The sequence below is a fragment of the Bombus impatiens genome, unplaced genomic scaffold (genome assembly GCF_000188095.3).
Source record: "Bombus impatiens unplaced genomic scaffold, BIMP_2.2 scf_0099, whole genome shotgun sequence".
NCBI classification, from domain to species: Eukaryota; Metazoa; Arthropoda; class Insecta; order Hymenoptera; family Apidae; genus Bombus; species Bombus impatiens.
Window position 1 is genome coordinate 467,584 of NT_176518.1, and position 26,468 is coordinate 494,051.

General features: G+C 39.8%; 1 protein-coding gene across 3 annotated transcripts in view; it reads right to left on the minus strand.

Annotated features, from left to right (window-relative positions):
• The window catches only part of LOC100744601 (low density lipoprotein receptor adapter protein 1-like), a 34,184-nt gene that overhangs the window by 4,839 nt on the left and 2,877 nt on the right, over positions 1 to 26,468 (minus strand). The window contains exons 1-3 of one of the 3 annotated variants that reach the window (XM_012394832.3): positions 17,063 to 17,511; positions 2,421 to 2,614; positions 907 to 1,019 (exon numbers count right to left, since the gene is read on the minus strand). In XM_012394832.3, the coding sequence (XP_012250255.1) occupies positions 907 to 1,019; positions 2,421 to 2,614; positions 17,063 to 17,108 (353 nt within the window). In that variant the 5' untranslated portion in view covers positions 17,109 to 17,511. Of the gene's footprint in view, positions 1 to 906; positions 1,020 to 2,420; positions 2,615 to 17,062; positions 17,516 to 26,468 lie in introns of those variants that run through there. The other 2 variants (XM_033318472.1, XM_003486135.4) reach the window with 2 other exon arrangements.

The following is a 26,468-nucleotide window of genomic DNA, read 5'->3' on the forward strand; positions in this document are numbered from 1 at the left end:
ATAAAAGGTGTCTTTTTGTAAAATAAAACTATACCATAATATCAACACGAGTAAATATTAAGAGTATCTTGTGTGAATTGAAGCGATATTCCATAATTTTAAATTTTATCTGTTAATCGTGTATAAATTCTAGTCGTTTATATGAACCCAGAGTTAATCAAAGTGGCATTAACAGCCTCGGTGTATTACAGTGAAACTTGAGGATGTCGTGTGATTAAGAAAATATATAGCCTAAGTCGTTACCACGTTTCTTCGCTTTTTATGAACCGTATAATTTCATATTACAACCAGAATGCTTTTTAAACGCATTACAATCATGTAAAAAAACTGTAATTGAAATGATATTAATATCATGTTCAATTTCTTTCTTATCTTTAATCCATTTCTAATGGTGTTGTTCAAACAGAAGTATCGAAAAAAAATCGTTCGTTTATTAAAATATTCAAAACTGAAAACACAAATAGCATTGTTGGTTGTAATTGTTTTCCCATATGATTGTTTCCGAAGAGAATATTTTGACGATGTAAACACAATCACAAAAACAAGCAAAAAGGTTAAAAAATAGAGGAAAAACAACGATACGGTTTCTCATTTCGATACGAATTCAGATATCGGAAGATCCATTGGGGAAATCATAGTTTCAAATTGACAAAGAGAATAATATTCCAGAATCGAATCACGTAACGTTTGCTCGTCGCCATTGCGCGATATTTCGAATATATTTTAGCCTGAATATCGGATATTACGTTGGCTGACGCAAAGGGAAATGTACAACAAGCCAGAACCAACAAATCCGGTTTCGTCCGATTACAGCTCTCCAATCGTGACTGACGTGTGTATACGCGTTTCGCAAAGCAGGAAATGCTTCGGATACGTTCATGGAGTTCTGTCTTGTTTCATATGTACCTGTATATAGACACTTGAAGCTGATCTTCTTCCGTGGCAAGGTCCGTCATTCTAATACCCTTTAAACTCACAGCTAAAGAGACCCTTTGCAGCTTCTTACCGCTTGCTTTTGCCTACAATATTAAAAGAACCTTTCATTCACCATAAAATCTCATCATAAAATTTCGTAAACTCTCTTTATGTTAACTCTAAAAAAGTAATTAATATATATATTAGGTTGCCCAAAAAGTGTCTTTCTTTTACATACACGTCTTTTGTAACCATGCATCTTTATACAAACATGAAACCTAAACCTGTCGAACGGTGTGATCTTTATTTTGATAGAACAAAATGGGTCATACGTAATTCGATAAAATAATATAAAACAGAAAATGTTGTGCATCCATTATTTCCTTATAAAACGAAAGAAACCTTTCGGACCACCTAATGTATGTAGATATACATCGTGAAGCTAAATTGTTGGTACAAACGAAGGGAGGCGAATTTTGTTTCATCGGTGAATGAACATTTCGGCCCAAGGGCTTCGGGACACTATAATTGTCGTCACAGGAGAAATATATTTGTTTAATGAACGGCTTTATCAGTTCGCTGTAGAAACACGGTTCAAAGTAAACGAGAAGAAAGAGGGCTAATTCCGTTTCGAGAAACGAAATATCTTCTCGAGCAACGGTAAACTTGCCGTGACATTTTGCAGTAATGTAATCGTGAAACTCGGCCAGAATAAACGTCGGAGTAAAATCATCGAATTAACTTCCCCAAAAGATTATTTAAACTGGCTTGAATCCTCTAAAAAATTTGAAGATAGCTGGTCTGTACATATCGTACGGTAACTATGTCTCCCAGAAGAGCGATAAAATAGAGGATAGGGTTATAAATAATTTGACGTTTAATAAAACGGAAAAATCTAATTTACGCGGAACATCGTTGAAAACGGACAGAATTATTCAAGGGAAACGGACAAAATTTGTCATTAACGAAGCTATTAACTTTCGCGTTAAACCAAATTAATTAACTTGTTAAATGTATTGACTTCGTTTAATTGCATCGTAGAACAATGGATAGATCGGTGCCGTATACAAGTAAAATGCCCCTTGTAATCAATCACTTTGTTAAAATGATACAGAAAAAGCAGCGCATCAAGGGTGAAGTTTAAACTATCGCTAGTTAAAATTAAAAAAGTTTAGAAAGTAAATTTGTTGTTGATCTCTATAAGGTTTAACGGCAAGTTTTAGCTGCCAAGTCGAGAACGTTTATCGATCTTATCTAACGTCGTAATTTATTTCGTCGAGAAATTAATGAGCTAGGTGCTACCGAGGTTGTACACCGGGGATATTTATGCGTAATTTTACATGTCGTCTTCTTCGCCCGTTTCAAGAACGTTTTGATCGCGCTCGAAATAGCTGCAAAAAGCAATTTTGCTCGGGGAAATGTTTCTCGCGATGCAAACTAATACATAAAAACGCTTTAGCCTGTTAACGTGTAATTATAAAAGTCATGGATCAAAGTGTACCTACCATAGTAATGACGGTTTTGATGGCTTCAGCTGTAGCTTCTTCGCTCGAGGGTGTTTCGACTAGGGTACTACCTAAATATTTGAGGGTGAACCTGGCTTCCGATGCATCCTCAGATTCATCGTGCGTTGTACCAGCAGAACCGCTGCCCTCTACGCATTCGCGACTATTCGCTAGAGCCCATTCCTCGCATAGTTCTGCAAATTAACGTCGAACACATTATACAAACTCATCTTACAACATTCGTTCGTTTGCCTCCCCGCTGACAGTCATTAATTTGCTTTGTGAATTAAATCGAAACACATTTCTTCTTCAGAACATTGTAAGATGTTATTTTTTAATTTATTAATAGGAGTTTCTGGTTAGTGAATGACCCGGTTAATACATTAAGAAGATGCGTACAGACACTAATGTATCGAATAATAGAATAAAATAACAGATAAGGAAAATATCTTCTAATCGAAACAGGTATATACGAGCATATAACAGCTCGCTGGAGATAAATACGTCGGTAAATGAAATGGGGGATGACCGGTGTAACATTAGTCTTGCTACATACAACTACGTAAACCAGTCTCGTTCTCTGACCGCGTCGTGTCGGGAATGGCACGTGTGCCAATAATGGATGCTCATAGCATCATGCAATCGGTATTCTCGTTTGATGCATCTCCTATCAGTTCAGACACCTTCTATCGATCACCCAAGGATAGACCGATTCCATTCCACAAGCGAATTGTATCAAGTGTTACGTACCAATTATGAAGGAGCTTTGAGAACAGATAGGATAATTAGAAATATTTGATTTACGTTCGAACAGTTTCGACATGGTTTTACAATACGTTGTATATTTATTCTGACCTGGAAATGTCATATACAGAGTATAAATTTCTTGAAGGATCTGCTCCATTTTTAATAAATTTAGCTGTTTAGTATTGTATAGGCGTAATCGGATTTTATCGTGTTGTATCTTGTATCACGAACTTGTATAAAAATTGAAATTTTAGCGTAGTTTTATATGGGACGCAGTGTATTCTTATCATTCTTCAACAATCTTCCACGAACAACCATTTTTGTATTTCGAGAGAACAGTTCTCGGTATTATTGTACTTCATAAACTTTTAAAACTCTACGAGCAATTCTCACGTAGAAGGCAAGAAAATATATCATGGTAGCATCGTGCAATAGAGCAAACGACAAAAGTATTCCTTGGAGAAGCTGTAAAAGTTTCTCAAGAGTAGAACGAGAAGTTTTTTCTACTTCAGACATTTCTGCGCCGAAGGAAAATCGGTTTCGATACTTTCAGATGTTTCTAACGATGTTTCTCCTCAATTCTTTGACCGAAACGAATCTTCTCTATAAATGTCACAAGTTTCTAAAAAGAATACCATATGGTACGTCAGATAAATTTTTGTTTTCTTTAGTTCCTCGGAGAGAATAGATAGAATAAACAGAAAGTTGTTAAAACATCCCTTGATCGTGACTCGAAAAATTTCTACTTGTCTTGCGTTACTTGGATTTTAACTTCGTTCGTTCAATAATCACGTCCTCCAATTCTGTTTCAGTCCAAACGTCACTCCAATTAAGTTTCTCACACAGCTTTCCCACGTCTACGATTCAATTAGATGATCCGACGATTGTTTCGATGTCCAACGATACTCTTTGTTCTTACGAATTCGCACAAAGCAACGGGGCGTCCATTGAAACAGTTTCCTGGTGTTCTCTTCGACGAAAAGGTTAGCATTCTAAACGACTATCTCGCGAGATAATTAACAAAGGATCCATCTTAATTTTTTATGCTCGCATATTTTCCATACTCGTCGAGTTCTTTGTTTTTATTCACATAACGTTACAAACCATCCAAATATTATTTTGACTCGTCTGGACATCTTTAAATGGTACTGAGAGTATATATCTAGAGCGAAAAAACGAAGTGCGAATAAAATAAACATTAAATATATTTTATAATACAATCGATAACTGGTCGAATAGTTATGCGGCGAAACGTGCATTAACGCGTTGGGTTTCTTGTGAGAAACTCGTGGCTGATATCGATGCGACGGTGACGAGTACTGTTGAAGATTTTCAAGTAAAAGCACTTCACAAATACAAGACGACGGTCTTTGGACCTGGCAGCGTCTCGAAAGAATTGAAAGTAATTACGTAAGGTTTTTCAGCAACTACTATGCATTGCTGGTGCTGTGTACCCTCTAGTGTACAAAAGTAAGTTACTTGCACAACCGGCATGCTTTAACTCACAAGGATCCAATTTTCTTTAGGCATAAGAAATTCATTGTCTTAGAATTGCTACCCTCTTGCTACCAGCGGAACACTTTTACAAATTACAAACCATTAAGAGTTTCGGAAAAAGCTGTGGAAAATATGTTCATTTGAAAAAATAAAGAAAAAGGAATAATTGAATTTTGTTTTAAAACAAAATATTTTCTATATCTATCAATCCTGTATGAACTCGTGTGGTTCGTTGGCACGGTTATTATTAAATTTGCCAATTTCCAATTTCTGTGAAACGTTGCGAATTGTTGGAACAAAAAAAAAACGATAAGGGAAGGTGAAAAATAGCGAATCGAGCTTTTCCGTTAGCCCGGCCACTGAGTGGTGAGCCGCAAATTAAATCTTCTTCCAGGCCTTTTACCACGATATCCACGTGACCCTTGGATATCGGATTTACTTCTCTTTTACTTCTGGCCTGATTCATTCGATAGGGACTTCAGCTTATCGCCATAGCCTTGTTGCTTCTTACTCCATTTTCCAAGAAATGCTTAATACGGTCCATAAGAAAAGAATTACTTGAATAATTTTCTATACCTTAAACCCTGAATCCAGCTTACAACAAGTCGGAAATACATAAAGAGGTTCTAGTTGATAGTATATCATAGCGCTATAAGATACTACAGTTTCTTCAAACTTCATAAAATATTCAACAAAGGATCCTTTTTGTTATGAATCCTTCGACTGTATTATCAACTGAAGCTATCTTGTTCACAAAGTTAACTATAAGCCAATTTGAATTTACAGCTTTCTGGGAAAACATAGTTAGAAAGATGTGCATAGTAAAGAAGAAGCAATACGCTGATCGGTATTAATCTCGAACAACGCGTGCTATAGAAAACCGCAAACCATTGCTTGTTTTCCGTCAACCCACAATCGATAAATAAACGCCACCGTAACACTCGTATCCATGGTAATGCGATAGCGCCTATTACGATTCGTTAATACCTGCAACCATTGTTTATTCGTGCATCATCGATGCAACATTGATCGTTCTCGATTGATGCCTGGGTAGATACATAAATTCCCTGAATTATGCAAACGAAGCTAATCACGTGGACTGATTCGATAGAATTAACCGAATAACAGTCCCGTGTACACAAATAATTTTAGAAACACGTCCAATTTTTTTTATCGAAATACGTATGTATATTTCTAGATTCGTTATTCTCATTCTGGCGTATATTTTGCTCCATAGATTCTGTTAACAGTAGCAGGAAATACCCAAAGAAAGAAGCGCCGACATTGAGGCGAGTAACCCCTCGTTTCTCGTATTTTTCAACCGCAATATACCATAAGATTCGTATTCAACAAAAGTTCAAAATGAAAGCATCTGTGTATGTGCGTATACCTGTGTAGAGAGCTCTTTCATTTCATTTTCTTCAAAAACCAGCTTCAGGTAGTACCTTTTCTGACAGATATATATGTATATGTACATACATATATCTTAGATACACGTACATACATATGTATCTTCAACGACTTCATCATTTTATTCGATATTTTTATTTGTAAATATTTTGATATAGAATTAATGTACTAGATACAAAGGGTTCCATGTTGTTAAACCTAACCCAATCTACTTTCCTGCATTAAAAAATAAATTTCACGCCTAATAATAATGCGTATCTTCACCGTCTCATGCACATCGATATCAACACCTCTGCTACTAAATCAACTCTGCACGGTGTCGCATCGATTAACAAGAAACAAGCACGACTATAAGCCGAGGGCACGGTTGTCTAATTTAAAAATACGCCGGTATTAATAAAAACATACAACCGATAACACCAGCGGGCCGTTAAATATTCATTAAAGATAATTCTCTTATGAATTATACACTGATGCTGTATGTTAACGGAGTGGCGACGTTGAATAAATTATTATGCGATACACAGCAGGTAAAATGAAATAGGCTGTCAATGTTACAATAAATATAACGTTGATATATGTAACTTGCTTCTAATAGGCTTGCGGAAAAGAGAAGTAAGATATTTTAATCCCTTAACGATGAAACATTCGGAAAGGATTTAATAACAACAGATTTCGTACTAACAAATTTTTATCTTTTTCGAATTTGTACCTATACAGCAATGTAATAGCAAATTGAGTTCATGATTAAGCAGGATGTATCGCGTTGAAATTTCAACAGCGTCTTCTCCTCAAAAATATCGCGAAAATAATCTTCAAACCATGCACTGAGTTTATCCTGTGCATTATGCGGTGTTAACGGTTCGACCATTAAAGTATAATCAAGGCATAAACGGAAGCTTCCGTAGCAAGGAGTTTCGGTGACCGCTCTTTTTGGAAGCAGCAAAGGGGATAGGAGTGAAAATCCTCAAAGCTTGGGGAAGCTAGCTTCGGTAAACTCGAGATCTTTATTTCCAGCAAATAGGAAGACGCGCTACCATCGTTAACTCTATGGACTTCTATGACTAGAGAGGGCTAGTTATATATATATCCCTTTACATAAATTACAGTTACCATTCCAACAATTTTCTCCTTGTTGTTTCTTTATGTTCTTCTACTCCTGCGAACCTTTGCGAAACCAAGCCAACCAGTAAGAAATCAACAATATCGAAAGATAACTTGGCTTCTATCGCGAGAGTTCACGGTTCGCGATAAGTCATGCGGCGTTTTCGTCTTGGAACAATAATTTGTTGGGTTTCCGCGGTTACGCGAAGAAGAATAATGGCTGGTTGGGCTGGTTTTCCAAGGTAGGAGATACGTCGGAGGTACATTTTCCTTGATTATGCGAAGGGAACAAAAGGCAGCGAAAGGTAGGGACACGCCACCAATTCCGGTATGCTTGCACCAACAACTTTTTAAAGTTGCGTTACCGAGCCGACTAATTGCGTCCGGACCTCGCAAACAATTTCGCCACAATACAAATAATTATTACCAGATATATACTAGTCAGATAGAAACAAGCCGATAAACTTTCTCGGGGCAAAAGTTTTAGCATTTTTAATATTAAACTGAAAATACGATAAGAAGAATTCTCTCAGCCAACTTTGCGTTGTTCTCCTCCGCTGCTCGAGAAAGCAAGAACCACTCTATTTGCTCGAGGTTATTATCTCTTTGCGCGTATTCCTTTTCCTTTCTTTAACTTCCTGGTTCCAATCGACTCGGTCAGATCATTAGGATCTCGAAGAACAGTTACAATTATGTCACTCCCTCTGTAGTCAGGTAATTGAACGTACGTTGCAAGATAATTGGAAAAGCTTTCGCAGACAGAAAGTGGAGGATGAAATTGCAAATGAGCTTGCCCATATTTCTATGACCAGCTAATGAACTTCATTAACGTGTTCTATTAGAATGCACGAACGGTTGTCGTTTCAATTTTCGTCGACCAAAACCTTGCTCGAGATATATTTCAGAAACGAATCGGCGTTAAGAGAAGAAAAGTAGGTCCCGATCACGTCCGTGAAATTTTGCTTTTTCCAGGCTTCTCCGAAAAGCTTCGGACACTTTTCTTCGGAAAAAGTGTCAATTATTCTTCTTTGTTCGGGGAGACGAAAGACATTCGAACGAAAGGGCCATCGGAGACTGTAGTGGACGAAAAGGATAGCAACAACGTCACTCAGCAGCTCGAAACGACTTCTTTTTCTGGTGGGACACCTGGGAGAAAAGATTCCTTTCCACCGTCACTTGGACGTGTTCCTCCCTTAGGACCTTTTATTTCTATTTTTCAACTGAACTTTTCGTTCGAACGAGCAAATTTCCAATTAACGTCATTATTGTCTGCCGACGTAGAATCTACTTTCCAGTTGCCTGAATATTAGTCGTCTTTTTATCGTCGCGGTGTCAATAATTCAAATTTTCATTCGCTACCTTTTTAGATGTTTCTTCTACCGCGCAGCCTGTTATACTGAAAAATGTAATTACACGTAACATAAAATGTACCTCAGAAAGCTGCGCTGACGCGGTGAAACTCGATGAAATTTCACTGAAATTTTCTGGAACGCGTCATATACATTCATAACGGAACTTTTGAAACTTTAAAAAGTTGTATGTATTTACATTTTATATTTCTCAATGAGTCGTATGTATCAATCAAGGCAAGCGGTGTTAAAATTCAGCGATTCTTCTCGTCTGCTACATCGATCCAGTCTAAACGAAGTCTAAATTGCCAAGAAGTAAGACACCTTATGCGAGATTACTTGCAACGAAGAAATATAAAATCATCGTAAGTAATTTTAGCGCCAGTAATGACTTCCTCTCTTCCAGCTTCGGGTCGCATTTACCGCGATTTGCATGCAAAACATCGCGTGTTCGAAATGACAACCGAACGCGGTTGACTTTATTCTTCTTTCTCCTTGGAGATATCTTGTCGACATGTTTTCCCTTCCTCGAAACTGTTCCTCCTTCCGCTCTCTAATATTAAAACAAGGACTCCCTCGACTGGAACTTTTTAACGTTTGAATGCAAACGAGCTCGATTGAGTTTGATATTGACATAAAAATAGCGGAAAGGAAACGTCTGGTTGATGGAAAGCAGTTTGCTCCTATATCCGCAGGCTTATTTTCAACAGTTCAGACTGGAGAGTCGGTGCCATTGGAATAGTAATTCGTTCATGGAAGATAAGTGGGTACTTGTTATTGAAATTTCCACCGACATGCACGACGGAACAAAATTAACGTTGTAGCCGTTTACGATAAACCAATCAGTGCAGTGAGCAATTACCAGATACGGTGACGCGGTGAATGAAATTAAATGCCATTTTACATAATTTGATAATACATTTTTTCAAACGTAAATAACAACATATTGGAAAGCATCGAGGCTCACAGTCAAAAGCAAAAATAACGTTAAAAATTGAAATTCAGTAGAGCAACCATGTACGAAGCTTTAATCCGCAGTTGCACTTTACGTAATTTTTACGTTAAGAAACATCATACAAGTTACATCAGTTACGAGAAAGATTATACTGTACACTGCGATACGTTCTTCCACTTTATTAATATCATAAGAGGATCATATATTATAACGCGAATGTTTCAATGATTGAGATTAAGTTGGAGTGAATGTCCGTATCGCGAAAGAAGATTCTGCAATATATGTATTTGAAAGAGAGTTCTATTATAAACCAGTTCATAATAAACGTATAGAATGGTAAGAGGATTTGATTTTAAAAATATTATACGTCCCCGTTTGAGGGCTTTGTCTCTTACGTTCTCCCGTCGCGTAATTCTATCGAGCTCGTGGAAAGAAAGGATCTGCTTCTAGCTTCCACGTATAAATTTCCACATATTTTAGAAATCAAATTAAACGCTGAATCGCCATAGGCGGCTAATTAGTCTGTCGGAGTGGAGATCATTTCCAATACTTTGCTTTATCGTACACGGTTAATTTCCGTTCGCCAAAGGTCTGGATTCGGAGCTCGGGGAAAGCTTCCACCGACAAGTCGCCCCTGAAATTTTCCAGGTTTCCCCGGTAACCTATGAATCTTCGATCCTCGGCCTTCGTCGCTTGCGCTGTCGTCTTATTAACCGTGTTCAGACGCCAGAAAGGTTGGCGTGGGAACGGGGGGTGGCTACGTAACTTCGTCGAAACTAATCCTAAGGGAAGCAGGGAATGGTTATGTTAGAGCTGAACAGCCCGTGACGAATCCTATTACAACGAATGGATTATCCCCAGAATGGCACCAATCCCCAGTTTCATCACGAATCTGAACTTATTCGTTATTGGTGTATGTAAGATAAATGATAATGTGTAATTAATAGTCATCAGTTACAGTTTCGCGCATGCAAAAATATGCGAGTTCAGGTAACCGTAGGCATACTTTTGAAATCTTAATAAAGATAACACTCAAGATGAAGCGACTGCATACATATAGATAGTTAATAAATTAAATAAATTTTTAATAAATTAGATAAATTTAAATTAAATAAATAAATTTTAGCTTTTTGCACTAAACGAAATCGCAGGTACCGAAAACTGTTTTTTTCTAACGATCGATTAAACAAGAAAATACGGAATCCCAACGCTATACGAAAACCATTACCTAAGTCGTCTCAGTTACTCGTGAAAACGTTTATACGAGTCGTTATTCTTGTTGGTTCGCGCCTAACTACCATCCCGAGGTTCCGTGTATTCTCCCTACTTTATTCTTTCGAAACCGAACCGTAAATCTAGAAAAATCTACAGGAACTGGTAAGCGTGGAATGTGTTTCCGGGCCATACGGCAAATGTAAACGTTTAACGCGCCCCGACGAATAACTACAAGTTCAAGCGATCTTCATCTTATCTACCATGCTCGTTAATTTCCTTTCCTTTTTATGATTAACGATCTGTCCAAGGTTTGATATTGCGCTTTATCGACGTACGCGTTCAACTATTTGCTCGCAATTACAATGCTCAAGCAGTCGTTAATCAATCTTCGGTATTATCGCTCAACTTGAATTACGTACAATTATGATTAACTGCGGTTGACGATATTTCCCATTGTAAGCAATACCATTTACATATACAGCATCCTTAAAACAACGATGATGCTTTATCGTTGATAGATTATTTACGCAAGAATCGATTTTAGATAACCACCAGAGAACCGAACCGTAAATCATTAATGTCGGTACCGAAGGGAACTCTGTGGAATACGCAAGTACCTTGTCAACAGTTTCTGTATGTACAATCGTACTATTTGAGTGGTTATTACGCATTGAATGTTCTAAATCATGAAGAAGCATTGTATCTATAGAATATACTTCAGCCGATAGATTTATCGTATTATTTTTATTTTTCTTTTGACTAACTTTTACTCTACGTTAATTCTGTGCAACTATATCTACAACAGCGCTTATTTATGCTGTTTTCTTTTACTTTCCACGCCCTTATACCAAATGTTCGTGAAATCAAGTTCGACGATGCGATGAGAATGTACGTAAAGGGAAACGCTTAACCGTGAAACTAATTTCGTTTAACAGAACTAAACGCTCGTACGAAATACGCTTAATCTTACTGACAGAAGTTAAACGTGTCCTGATCGCAATTTCGATCGTAAATCACGAATCGTCGAAACTCCTGAGAGCGATGACTAGCTTTAGAATTTTCGTCGCCAGTGGCTGCTGGCTTTCTTTCGCCCTCTTTTTCCGCTTACCTCCCATTCATCGACTCTGAGGCTGTGGCACAGCTTTCGTGTGAAATTCATTTCCCTCTGAAAAGTTTCCCATTTCTGGGACTGGTAATGCACGCTAATCAAAGAAAACTCTCGGTTGCGAAAAAGTGTGAAGAAAAGTAATCATTTTGTGTGAGAAATAGCACATACGATTCAAGAGCGCGCGGTTCGTAATAGAATCATGAAAACGCGAAACAGAAATCATCTTAAAATCGACGTAGATGGAAAACAAGCGAGTTTGTTTAGCCAAACAAACAAACGACCTTCTATCACCCGAATCGAATCTAAATGATTGATTAATTATAAAATCAATTTTACGTGAAAAATAGAGGAAAATTTTAAGGGAGGTCGTGGACGTTTTTCTTGATGGCAGGCAGACGTAAATTGCAAGGAGCGAATAAATGATAAAATTTGCATTGGAAGTGTGTAGGGCTGACAGGAAGTCAACGGAAAATCTGTTTGGCTGGAATCCAAAACCCATGATCTTTCGAATAAGGTTGATGTGTATTGGTTGATAAACGCGGCCACCTCTTTCAACAACTCTCCTATCTTGAATCGAATTTTTTCATCTCTCTATGCTTATTATCGCGAGCTCGTCGTCGTCGTCGATACCTACGTGCGCCGCTGCAAAGAATGCTTTTACACGACCAAATGGAAAGTACGGAATTGAATCGAATAACGAAAGAAGTACGTCTATTTGACGTACGCGTTTTAACGAGCTGCCTTTGATCTATCAGCGATGCGGAAGTTTATTTTCGATAAGCCTTTTTCCTCTATTTTTCACGTTATATTTACCTTACTAACTTATCAGATTGCTTTTCTCAGTTTTACAAAATAAAATCAAATAATCTTTGCGAACTAAGTTTTTCCTCGCTTCATGCTTCTTTTTTTTCCTGCCCTATTTTTTCATTTTTTCTAACGGAAAATGGAGAAGAAGTATACATAGTCGACGTGTATTGACGAATCCCACGAGTGTAGTTAATCGTGGCAAATCGAATTTCCATGCTAGAAATCTCGACAAAAACCCAAGAGATACCGATAGCACCGGTGTGGGGGATTGCCATTTAATTTGTATTTAAATCGGCCCTCGAGCCGTTTGCCCTGTATCCTGGCTCTCCAAACGGACAACTGGAATAAAATCTCTTGCATAACGTGACCTTCTATTTTCTCAAAATTTCAATAAGTTCTACTCCTTCACGATGATCTTCGTGTCTTTTTTTATAAAACTAGAGCTCGTTTAAATTATTCGAGAGTTTATGCATGCATTTAGTTGGTCCAATGATTGATCTTATCTTGGAGGATAGTGCCGACCTTTATCGATCCTTATCTCAATGCGAAGCAGCAAATGCTGTTGTTCCATTAGAAACGGCAATCGCGCGAACAGGTAGCGTCGGGTGCAAACACTAGCACAATAGCAGTTTCATCACGACACGGTCGTGTATTTGTGTCAGAGGTAACTCAACCCTGGAAACGTTGCTGACATTTGCCACATTACAGAAAATGATAAGCTTCTCTTGGATGTCGCTCGATTACAGCCGGAAATGATTAAAATACGAAACACGAGTCTGAGTAAAATTCATCTTAAATATAAATTCTTCGCTCGTTCGCTGTAACAATTACGAGAGCGACATGAAAAACAAATTATGCGAGAGATCTGTGACCGATAATCATCGACGAATCTCCGTAGAAGATGGTACGATAATTATTATCATTGATTCGTCCCCTATGGGCATTCTCGCAACTATATTAATGCCAAGCAGAAGACAATGTCAATGGGGATTAATTTGCGAGACAAACGAAATTCAATGGAACCTAATGGCACTTAAATCGCTCGTACGAAACGTCGAATACTCATTCTACCCTTCGCGGCTGTCCATATCGATTCGATGACGCTGTATAAATTCTTAATGCGATCGAGAGTCAAATATTTAAGATTCAATCGCTCGATGAGTTAACGAAATGCATAGAGATTTGCTAAAGCTTGTAAATCATTGTCAGCCGGCAAATTTAAACTCGCAGCGGTCGCAGTGGCAAGGTCATTTGCATTAACATCCGCGAATCGTTCAAACGTTACCAACCGCTATGAATATTTATGATAGTCAGGAAAACCTACTTTAGCGTTAATTGCAAATACGGATCCCGTGTATCAATTATCGCGCAACGTTCGTGTTTAATGTAACTTCGATCGAGCCTTTCGTCTCCACCGATTCTTACTTTGCTCTCTAGGACAGTAACAGGTTTCATTCGCCGAGAGAATTAAAACTTCTACATTGATAGCAAGGAAATTGCAACGGCGTCGCATCGAAGCTTTTAAAAAGTGCGCGTGCATTAAAAGCGAACGGTGAAACAAAACTTTCAGACGATGCAGCGAAAGTTTAGTTTCTACTGGGAAAAGTTTGTCGCCTAACGTATTTCCCGGAATACCAAGTTACCAACCTATATCGACAACTCGAATCCCATTGTACCCGTATAGGTACCCGCAATGTTTCAAATTTTAAAAGCATTCTGCACTGTAATCGCATAAAATCACATTAGAATTGTAGAGATTTTTGCGCAGTATTTTACAACGCATTCTATCCATTACGGCGATACGTCAACCACCACGTATACATGCATAATTTTGCATCTATCATCAGCGAAACATTTCGAATTAAAACGTGGACCTTTATAGGATCATGCGATAAATTTGTCAGACAAATGGGTCTGCCCGTTCTCTCTTCCTCTTTTGCAGGGAAATGGGAACGAATAGACTGGCGCGAGTACTGGTATTCGTTGCGCTCAATATCGGTTCGACGTCAAAAAGCACCTGCCGCTTCGGTGCAAATTTCCCCGATTCCATTCGATTCCCGAAACTCGTAAACAGACCGCGAATTCTTCCCACGAATTTTTATCCGAGTCTCATTAATTTCTATTAATTCCACGTTTCGCATAAAATCGACAAATTTGCCAAGCTTTTTTGCGAAAAATTTGTGAAATCGCGAAATAAGCAGTAAAAAGGCGTATCGTCTGCGCGAAAAAATATCCAACGGTTTACATCGTTGGTAGACGATAGAAGGAACGTCTTGTAGATAATCAACGCATGTAACGAACAAATATAATGAGCTGGACGCAAATTCGATACAGCTCCATCAGCGGTAATTTTCTTCTGTCATTGATCGTCGTAAAATTTAATCCGATCACGTCGATTCGCCATCGAAACGAGGCGGGGCAAGGCAAAGCGAGCGAGGCGAGGCGATTCTCGTCTCTTGTTAATCGTTACGCGCGCAATTTGCTGCGCGACAAGTTCATTACCACTGGTTCGCTCTCTCGAACTTAATCAGCGTATTCTCGATGTGCATAGTCCTCCGTGCATCTCTACAAATGCAAACTTGTTTCTCTCCGCGCTTTAATTAAAATGCGCCTTCAAATTGAAATTAATTTAAGGTTCGCCATTAATCGTTTTGTCATAATTATATAACGCGGACGGCGCAAAGAATTCATTCCACGGATGTACTTACGTTGACAATGAATTGGCATCGCCAGCGTGGTACACGCGGCCCATTTTAATTTGTCACGATGTTCTATTTGTATAACGACGTAAAATTACGAGCACCGTTGTTTACGATTCACGATTTAAACGCGGATATAAAAGTTTTATATCGCATTAACAAAACCGTGCTCCAGGCTTTGGTACGTTTCGCAAAATCTTGATGCGGATTCAGACACGACTCGAAGAGAAACCGAAGATCCAACGAGACTCGAGTTGCGTGTAACTTCTGTTCTGCTGTTGTTTCGTTAAACAAAATTTACTTTCCTTAGCTACCACCACTTGCCAGTATAATGCGAATCGTTGATAAAAGTTTCATCTTAAGCACTTTGATAAAATCTCTCGCGAAATCGCATAAAAGAACGAAACATTCTCAAACAAGCATCATTACGAAATCAGATTTCCGTGAAATCGGTATTCCGTGTTGTTATTTTACGATTACATTTTATGATGGTTAATTTCGTTCCTCTATATCGCAACATCGAACGTGGAATTTTTTTTTTCCTTTTCAAACTGTATACCGAATACGAAGTACGAATTCGCGAAGCGATCGATAAAACAAATTATGAGGTTCGCGTGCACCAATGCAACGAAAGGGATGTTCTACTGCCGAAGGATTCGATTTCGCGCGTTTGAAAATTGAAAGTTAAACCCCTAGAAGCGAAAACGTCCGACCGTTCGAGCTAACTTTCGAGAGAACAATTTTGCAAGCATCTCGCATTCTTCAGTTAATCAGAACGAGAGATGGTCTTTTTGGAGTCTAAGATGATAGGATGTCGTGCTGTGCGCGACAACGATAGGGTGAGATAGAAAGAGATACCGGGATTCGAGTGAAAATCGAGCATGGACTGGCATTCTTTGATCGTCGCATCGAGATGCGGCCTGTGCCACGAGATTATGCAAATTTTATGATCAATAATCAGTGCTCTGAAGGGGGTCACATTGCGCCTATAACACGAACCGGTATGCATTACCATAATCTTAAACGCGGCTCTCTATTACGCCGCTTATTGCGAATAATCGCGTTAACTGCCGCGTTGCCGCCGCTGCCTCCTCTCTGTTATCGCTTCCCGACATTTTGCAGCTGCACGGTGTTACCGTTAATCTTCCGAGCAACTAATAACTTCCAGTAAATAAGCTTCCTCTGTCCGCCAACCAAGAAAATGCAATTTCATCGATTATCGCATCCGACTAGAATTTCGATTATACGCACACGTACTGTGACCTTTCGAACTGCTAACTGGTCATTTGAAAAAATTCCCTTAAAACGATACTTCTGTTTCTTTGATAACGAACTTAACGATGCAAGATTGTGTATAATCGAGCGTTACGCGGTCGAGGAACTGCGCATTTTGTTAAAGATAGATACGTAATCCTTAATAATTTTTAAATGAAAATGAAAACTTTCATAATCTATAAGTTCCATTGGCATACGGTCATTTGAGAGCGTCTTAACGAAAGAGAATATGATTACGATATTTAATAAACAGAAAAAAATTAGCACGCATGTACATAATTCTAAACACGATAACGCATAGCTTATCGAAAACCATGAACTCTGGCTCCCGTATCCGCGTTAAATTTAACGTTGATTAGGAATACTATCGCTGGAAACAGAAACGGAACAGAACGAAAGTTGTCTGCGTTTATAAAAGCGAGAATGAAAATAGCGAGCAACTAAAGTGTTTAAAAGATGATCGGAGAGGAGCTTACTCTTGTGTTTAGAGCTGCTCTTCCACAACCCTCTGAAGAATGACATTCTTGCTGCCCAATGCAGCACGAAATCCAACAAAACTGAAATGTTTTCGTCGATCGTAATCTTCGGTGGGACGGTCGATGCACGATGGATGTTCCGCAATGTCAAGCTTCTTCACTCGCGAAACGCGCTGCCGCGATCCTCGATTTCAATGACATGTGACGCGTGACTATACCACGAGAAACCGTCCACGTTATGCTCGATGAATCGGAAAGATTATAGAATCGTTGCAGACCGTCTAACCAGCTGCCATTTCGAGACGAAAGACCAGAAAAAAGTTAAAAACTCGTCGGAGAAGAGCGGCCTGCGAACTCTCCGAACGAATAAACGAAGCCGAAGATTCCGAAGGAGAGCTACGTGGAAACGTGCTATCGAGAAGACTGTGCGCCGCGATGTGAGCGCGTCCACACAGAGTTTATTCCGCTTCCCTGTCGTGTACATGCGCATCCCCATCCCCGTTTTCATCCCCTTCCCCGTTGCTGGATTCCGGTTCCGCTTCCGAACCGGATCCCCGCCGAAAGGATAAAGATTATTTTCACGCATTCGCGGTTCACGCCATGCTATCCCTCTTTTCAATATTTTCCCTATAATATTCGTCCTAGCTCTATTCTTGTCCTATTTTTTCTACCTGTCCTTTTTCCCTTCGCAAAACGGCGCAAAAGGATCCCATCTGATCCTGGCTTAATGCGTAGCTTTGCAATCAAACCCAGAGATTAATCAAACCAGTTTTTTGCTCCGCTCTCTTCGGAATTATGAGATTTTATTTGTACATGCCAATTTATGCGAACCACGCATGGATAAGAGGTAAGCGCACTGCGGTCGAAGCTCTAATTTCATGGAAGGTGGTCTTCGTGAACTTACTAAAATCGAACTTGGTCCTTCTATCTCCCATGACGACGATCCTCGGAAGTTCTAACGCGATTTAACTCGCCTGCCGCTGTCCCACATTCTTCTGCTTCTTTATAAAAATTTTAGAAAATTGAACGTGAGATTAAGAAGACGTTAAAAAATATCGAATGACGTTGTTTTAAAACGTCGTGAAAGAAACTAGTGCGCGATAGAAAAAATAGGCAGACAGAAGGTAAATGTTTAGACGTATTTAGACACCGAGAATGGACGAGAAGAATAAGCAAAGCGACTATTGCAAGCTGCTATTGTATCTTCGTGAATATTGGAGTTCGATCCAATTCCAAGAGAACGGTTAGTACTTGAAATCGCATGAGAGAATACAATTTACTATACACTAATCGAGACTGTTTGTATCCCAATGTACAATTGCGAAACTTTCATAGCGGAACTCATTTTAATGAAATAAAAGTTTGAACAATTAGAAACACCGTCTGGCGGAATTGCGTATAATGTAAAAGTTTCAAACGACATTTCAATCAGAATTTTCAGGGGACTGAAGATCGAACGAGATACTTTCGAAAGAGAAAATGCGGTTGAAACTGTCCAGAGTATTGGCGAAGAAATTTACCGCGCCATCGAGAGAAAACAATAGCGAGGGAACGGTAAGAGAGCTGTGTCAAAAGCATCGAATATCGATGAGGTAGCGATTCGTTCTTCGAGAAGGAAAAAGCTCGAAAGAAAGGGGAGAAGCCGCCGAGGCCACCGCTTTGCGTCACGCGGCTCAGCGCAGCGCGGCGGCGGTTCGCGTCGCGAAATGATTGGCAAGAGAAACTGTCGGCATAATGTTCTTCGAGCAGAAGCCGCTACAACTTTTTGCTCCGTCCTCGAAAATTTATCGAGATCTGCCTCTGCACGTTTGCCTCCATTTATTTCTGCATGATCGACAATGTCGGATACTCAAACAGCAAGTACAGTTCCTTGCTATCAAATTAAGGCCATTCTAAAATTCCACTCTTTTAACAAAATTATGAAACGTGAGTGAATTCTAGTAACAAAGTTTATTAACTACCGTTTGATGCTTCTGTATTTAATAATAGTCAAATGTTTTTTTAGTAATAATTTGAAGTATTTATCCGACGTAGTATGCGCGTATACGTCATACTCTGGTTGGAAAAATAAAATTTCTGGATCCGATCGTAATTCGATCGACCAAAGACCGAAGATATCTATATCCGTTCGCAGAGTATCATAGAACTGAGATTCCCGTTCGTTCCTCGGAGGAAACATCTGTGACGCGAATAAAAACAAGCTAACAAACGAACAACACGTTCGCTGCTGCACAAATACAAGAAATGTCAAATGTAATTTATTCTCTCCGCTTCTCGAAGACTTTCGTTCTTCGCGTTTGATGATATTTCGCAAAAACATTGGCCAGGTTTCTCCGCAAAACAATGGAAATATCAAAGAATCAAACGAATCGCGATATCGCCTTTTCATTTTTCGGATAATATTCTAGACACGCTGGCAGAGTATCGCGAGGCGTGAACGAAACGCGATCGATAGGTGAATATACTACAGCAAAAATATGAAAACGTAAAACCATTTTACTTTACTTCGCACGAGTACCCTTCGTTTAGCTTCTTTTCCTTCCGGAACAATTTGAATTATGTAACACGTTCCTATTCGCGTCTTCTATCTAACGCTCAGCATATAAATACATATGCATGCACATACCTACTTATTACTAATACGTCCTGTGAAATTCCATCAAGAGTGGTTAAACATTGTTACGTAGCATGCACGGAACGTTTGATATCCAGTTTCGAACTTCCAGTGTAGAATTGCCCTGGTAAACGGTAATAACACGATGAGTTTAATTCTATCGAAAAGATAAAACAGTTCGTCTGTCTATCCCATTTCATCCGTACCATTTCAACTGATCTAATTTCAATTTAAACGAAACTCTCGTTTTATTATATAAATTTCGCACATATACTTTGCATCTCGTAACTACAAAACAAGCTTAAAACGTCTAATTCTTACACAGGTACGAGAATACGATGCAGAGGATAGGAAATTACGTTCTTCAGGTTCTTTGTAAGATCGATGTTTCGATGTCACCGTGACTTGCCGACTGATGTCTGGTAACGGTACAAACAAGTCTCGATCGTTTCTTTGCTCGAAACTTAGCAACATTCTGTTAGCAAGATTGCGAGAACGATGTCAAAGTATAAACGCGTAACTTTGCGAAAAGTAATTTTTAAACGCGAACGTCCACGGGTTTTTCGCTAGGGTGGATAATTCGGAGCGGTCGCTGATTTAATTTTCCGCCGGAAGAGGTTGTCGCATACGTAAAGTCCGATCTACAGGTGACGCGACAGCCATCGGAGCAGTCTGAAATATGAATTGTATGGAATTTCCCTATCGTATAGTCACACATATCTCGATCGATGCACGCGTGAATTATTTCAACTATAGCAGCTGTGTATTTTTGATTTGACAAAGATACAACGTATTGTCACGTAACGCCGTGTAACAGAGGGATTTTCCACGGAGGCAGGATGCGGGAATATTGAAATTTGTCTGATGGTGAGACGGATGGAACGTCGACCCTTTAAACCTAGGACACACGAATCACAGACCACGATGTCTTCCGAGATAGAACATAATCCCAGCTAAAACTTGTTTAGAGTCTGGCAAAGAGCGTTGATACGTTGGTATTCTGACATTGAATATTTATGTAGTAAAGTTACTCCTTTATCGAAGCTCCTCGATACCTCTTCGGCCGTAATAAACAGCTCTCGATATTTGGAAATTTCGCTCACTCTGGAAACTATAAATTTTACGAATGAAATTTTCTCCCTTCGAAAATCTATCTCCGGAAATTATTTTTAGACTTTGGACGATACGTGGAAGTTGTTTTATTTCAAGAATTTTCTTCGATTTTTCTTCGATAAAAAAAAGATATTAAACTCATAACTCGATATTACGTTCGAGATACTAAAATTCGGTAAAAACTTTTAGTGTCCTCGAAAAATATCATCGATTGGATTCGCGGCGGAAATCACGTTGCCTCCGTTAGCCTGATTTCGTTTTTGTCGCTAATCGGAAAAGGGCTGCAGAGAAATAGAGAGAGAAATGCTTTCCTCCGGCAAATGAAATTACGAGTACTCCTGCGAGCGGCGCAGCCGCCGTTTCCTATTCTACAGGTGATACGATATACGCGCAATCTCGTTATCATGTTGATCGGAAATTTCTAGAGAGGCATACATTGGCACGTTCTTTGAAATGAAAATCCGATCGTGGCAAAGCCTGTCGATCGACTATAAGATGCCTTTAGCCAACAGTGAAGTTTGCCGATATTCGAAACTTGTACGAGCTGACTGAAAAAGAGCGTCGAATAAAAGGGAGGAACAAGCTCCTGTTCGATCTCAATATTTCGAATCATAATCATAATATTGCCAAACAATATATGTAATTTATAAATGTTTTAGACTCGTTCCTTGCGAGATTTCAACGATCGCCTAATACCCAGACTTGAGAAACGAATCATAACATCTAATACGTGCAGAGCAGGCGTCCTAATACCTATGAACGAGGGTTTATACGTATACATGGAACGCCAGTGTCAAAATTGTTTCTACAAAAGCATCTAAACGTGATGGAATTGAAGAAAAATGACGTCTCGCGTGACCGAGACCCCTGCTATTTTTTTTTCTTATTTTCCACTGGTGTTCTCATTTTCTCTCTCCCTCTCGTATACTCGGGTTCTCCTGTAGTTCATTCTTTTATGACGGTGTTGGTTCTTCCCTGTCGATCCAATCATTTTTCTTCTTTTTCACCAACGGTCCGAGCTTCTCCGCCATTCTGCCATTCTCCGTTCCTCTTCATCTTCATCGCGTTCTTCTCCGCCGACGATCCGGTTCGGTTGTCCGTTCGTTTTGGTCCCTTTTAGTTGTTTCGGCTAGCGGCACGAACCTCTCCTCTCCGAGAAGAGCCGACCAAAGGTCCTGCAGCTACAAAAAACGTCTCTTTGTCGTCCTTCTTCTTTGAAGCTGCAACTTGTTCACCTATCGTACCCGCTTCTTTATCGAAACATAGCGCGATAATAACTTCTTTGTCGAAGATCGAACACAGAAGGCACCGAAGCGATGATAAGTCAACCGATCGAATAAAGTATAGCCGGTGACTGGCTGTGGTTGCAGTAGAATCGGCCGTCCTTGCACCCGGTTGGTCCTCGAACGTAGTTCGATACACCCAGGCGTAATATTCCGTTGAAAATCGAGACCGTAGTAGGTATCGTGTCTCGTAATTGTCCGAACAATGTCGTTTCGCCTTTTTGTGCGGTAGTCGGGAGACGCGTTACGAAATCAGCGAGTCCTGGATGGGGAGTTTCGATGATTTCATAACCGATCGAAACGAACGGGACGAGGAAGGAGATGGAAAAGATCGATCAGGGAAATAAGAAAAAGTAGCCAACCGTTAGGTGGCTGCAGGTGGATATATAGCGTAGCTGGACCGAGGAATCGGCTGATGCAACTTTGATGCAGTCTCTCGTATTGGAAAGGCACGCGAAAGAATTCAGGGCTGAAAGTGTGTAAGTATAACGTGAGTCGTCGTGTCTTGTCTAGAAGGCTGATTACAGTGCATCGAGAGAAGAGAAAGAGAACCGGCGGGGAGGTAAAAAGAGAGAAAAAGGGTGAGAGGGACATGATGAACAGAGAGAGGGAAGAATGGCGAGCAAGGTGGGTACGTGCAGAGGGAGTAATTGGGCTAAATGCGAATACGGACTCGGCTGATGCAAGAATCGAGTTTCTGCCAGGCATTTCCTTCTCGGAAATACGTCTCGGAAGTTGAGAAATTAACATTCGAGGTCACACGCGCCGTCCTTATGTTACGATCGCGAGACATTTTTTTTCGATCGATCGCGACGACAGACGGTGCATCGACTCCTGTCGTCTCGCCTTCCTCGTCGCTAATTACCTCGCGAGTACGTAAGTACATGGAATGTGCGATCGTGAATCGTAAAGACGCCGATTTTGTTTCACGATATACCTCGATACCTCCTGCGGACATTCTGGTGCTCCGAACTAAAGTACGTTGGAGAGAAGCTTCTTTCGTCAGAGCGATGTTCGATATTTCCAACTAACGGCGGACTTGATTTTTTCGAGATCGTTTCAACGATTCTCTACCTTCCCTCTTCGAGCATTATCGAAAATCGTTTAATCTGTTTTTTTTTAGCTAGTGCTAGTCGACTCAAACTTGATTGCTTCAAGATCGCGAAAGTTCATCGACGTTCTACCTTTACATATCGAACATTGTCGAAAATCGCTCGGTATCATTTTATTTATTTTTTTTTCTTCTCAAAAATACCAGTAGCCAAGTATAAAATCCCCATTCAGTCTGCAAGATGGAAAATAGAAATGAAAATTTCCGAAACTCATAGAGGATAGAGGAGTCCGTTGAAAGCGTTTCAAAATAATCGGCGATCAAATGTACGCGATAATTCATCCTCTGTAGGTACCGGTTAAAAAATTCGCTTGCCCTTGCTCGACGCAGACCATGTTCGTCATTCTTCTTCGTTAAAGCGTGAACAGGCGGCCGAGCAACGGAGAAAAAGTGGAAACGCACTCGGACGAGGACAGCAGCATTTCCCTTTGCTTCGCGAGTTGAATCTTTCCTAGGACGCGGATCTTGAAAAGCCACGAAAAAGTCGTAAATCTCGTGGAAAGCAACGAATGCTTTACCCAGGAAAATGGAGGTAGAGGTGAGAGAAAGGCAAAAGCCGCGCATGAAGATCGAGTAATTTCTCGAGGGATAGAGAACATCAGGGCGACGCGGTCAATAGCGTTGTTTCCCCGTCTCACGAGTACAGAACGTAGTCGAGCCAACTGTTCTCTTATCCATGCTTGGTGTCCGCAAACTTACGAACATGGCGACTGACATTTTGGATTACAATAGATATAAGAAAATCGTCATACACGTATAGCGCAGCTTGGCTAGTAGCATACAGCGCGTTCTTTCGCTTTTTACGATTCCGCTTTGCTCCTCGGAGAAATTTACATAATTGACATTCCTCTCGGTTGCCACCGGCTCTCCAGATTCGATATCCGCGAACGCGCACCATCCCTCGCATTTATTTTCCAAGTGAATTTCAATTTACATCACGTAGGTACGATGGCATCGCGCGTAAGTAGATTTTGCCCTTGATAAATCGATTTTAATCTTGCCTTAATATTTGCCATAGTTTTTTCAAGCTGGCAAAAAGTGCAGACTTGCCGTGAAGAATGTAGATATATCGCAAGATATAATGTGTGTAGTATGTAGTGTGTATCTGAAGAAAGAAATAAGCATATAAGCTCGGAAGAAGGTCGTTGACGGTTAGCGCCCTTAAAATTTTTAACACGAAATCGTGGTGGGAACAATCGTTCGTTTCCTGGTCGAAGGTAGGTCGAGCTCTTGCGACTTTTCTTTCCTTTCCGACGTCTCACGGAGAAGAAGTCATCGATCACCATCGCAGGCCAGTTTTCCCCTCATTTCACGATGAAAGTACCGAGCAATTTTCAATGGAAACGCACATTCGCCGGGGAGAAATAATCCAGAGATTCGTAGGATGCGCGCGAGGATAATTCTGTGGCGGCTCGCGAGATCGAGAACCATAGCGAAGATGTGATTTGTAACCTCGTCAGGAATCTTCTTTTGCAGTGCGGAAGAAATATCGCACATCGCTTGTCAGCATAAAGCTCTATTTATCCGCTGGAAAACGACGGACTGGAAACAAAGCTGTGACATATGAGGATTATTTTATTATTTTTATGCGGTTCTATTTCTTCCGGCGATATGAATTTTTACGATAAAAGTAGAAATTACCAGTGGAATTTAAAAATTGTAGAAAAACTTGAACCGCGCTAGCTACCTGTAGTTTGCAATGTGAGAAATTACAGTTTCGTAAATTGTAGATTTAACATTGATGAGAATGCAGAGTCGAGGTTGAAAAGCACACGAGGCGGCACTGAGAGACGCTATACGCATAAGTTACGCATTAAAATATCGTTATAAATGTATTTCTGCATTTGGAATTTCACTGTGGTCGCTGAACGAAGTCAAGCGGGAATGTAGAACGTATATTTGAGTGTTGGAAACGTGGAAAGAACAGAGAGAACCGAAACATCTCGAAATTAAACACGATGGATGCCAGGACGAAGGACATAATGGTGTCGCTTCGTTGCAGAACTCCGCCAACCTAGAAATTGCAAACACATCCTGTAAAATTAGACGCCCGAACGTTCACGAGGTTTTGACTCTAAGAAAGATCGAATGAAATTCGATGGGGAAACCCTTATCTTCGATCTTTGTTCGTGAACCTCGAAACGAGTTTCGATAAGAAGATTAAACTGAAATATATGTGTATATATATGTATAGGTATATAACCTCTCTTTATCAGAAGATATTGCAAACATTAGAAAATATAGACGTATACTAATACATACATCGATGTACAGACGACAAACGTATATAAAGTAATCGTAAACTTTTTCTCGTGAATTAATTTTTAATCACGGAGAGAATAAAAAGACGATAAAAATGGTAAGTAGAAAGTATTAAAACATGCTCGAAAAGGAAAATTAAGGCCGTATCCGATTTGCCTTTTGATTCTTGTATTCGATTCATAGTACGTACATGGAATCTTTTCTCTCTCTTTTTTCTATTTTCTCCCTTTAGCAAGAGGTAGGAGCTTGGCATCGCTATGCACGTTCAATTTCTTTCTCTTCAAAAGACGAAGCTCATGGCGTTCATACATCTTCAACTCGACATCGCGAACGTGTCAGCGGTAAATTAAATTCGTTTTCCCAACGCGAGAAACGGTATGCGATGTTCTGTGTCGTCGATCGTAGCGGTGAAACGCGCCGGAACGCAGTCTCCTCTCGTTGCACGACGACATGTCCGATCTTTCGTTACCGCCAACAATACAGTACGAATTTTTTCGTCATGACGCGTCGAAACGAACATCGTTGATTTGCCCTTAGTCGTCTGTTTGTTTATTTACATGGATATTAGTATAGGTAAAAAACGCCATGTCCAATCTCTTCGAGATTATCTATAATTGCAAAAGATTTTGCGTTCTGCACATCGTTATATGTAACGTTTTAATAATCTAGAAGATAACTAGAGAAATAAAACCTAAGTAGAGGTTTGTTTCAACCGTTAGATATTATAACGAGTATTATACTTTGTACATTTAACGTATTTCTGCACGTTCAATTTTTCAATCAATACATAAAGATTCGCGGTCTACTCGTTACTTTGTTGCAATATTCTGTAATCCAATGGATCTGGAGATCACAACATCGACTAATCTTTTATCGCGTTTACGAGTGAAAATTAGGCGATACCAGGGGCGCGCAACAGCTTTCGACCTTTTTAACGACGACGTTTAAGCTGGCAGGGAAACTGGTTTTGAAACGTGACTCTTTATATTCTGAACTTGACACCGCGATCGGAAAACCGTCGCG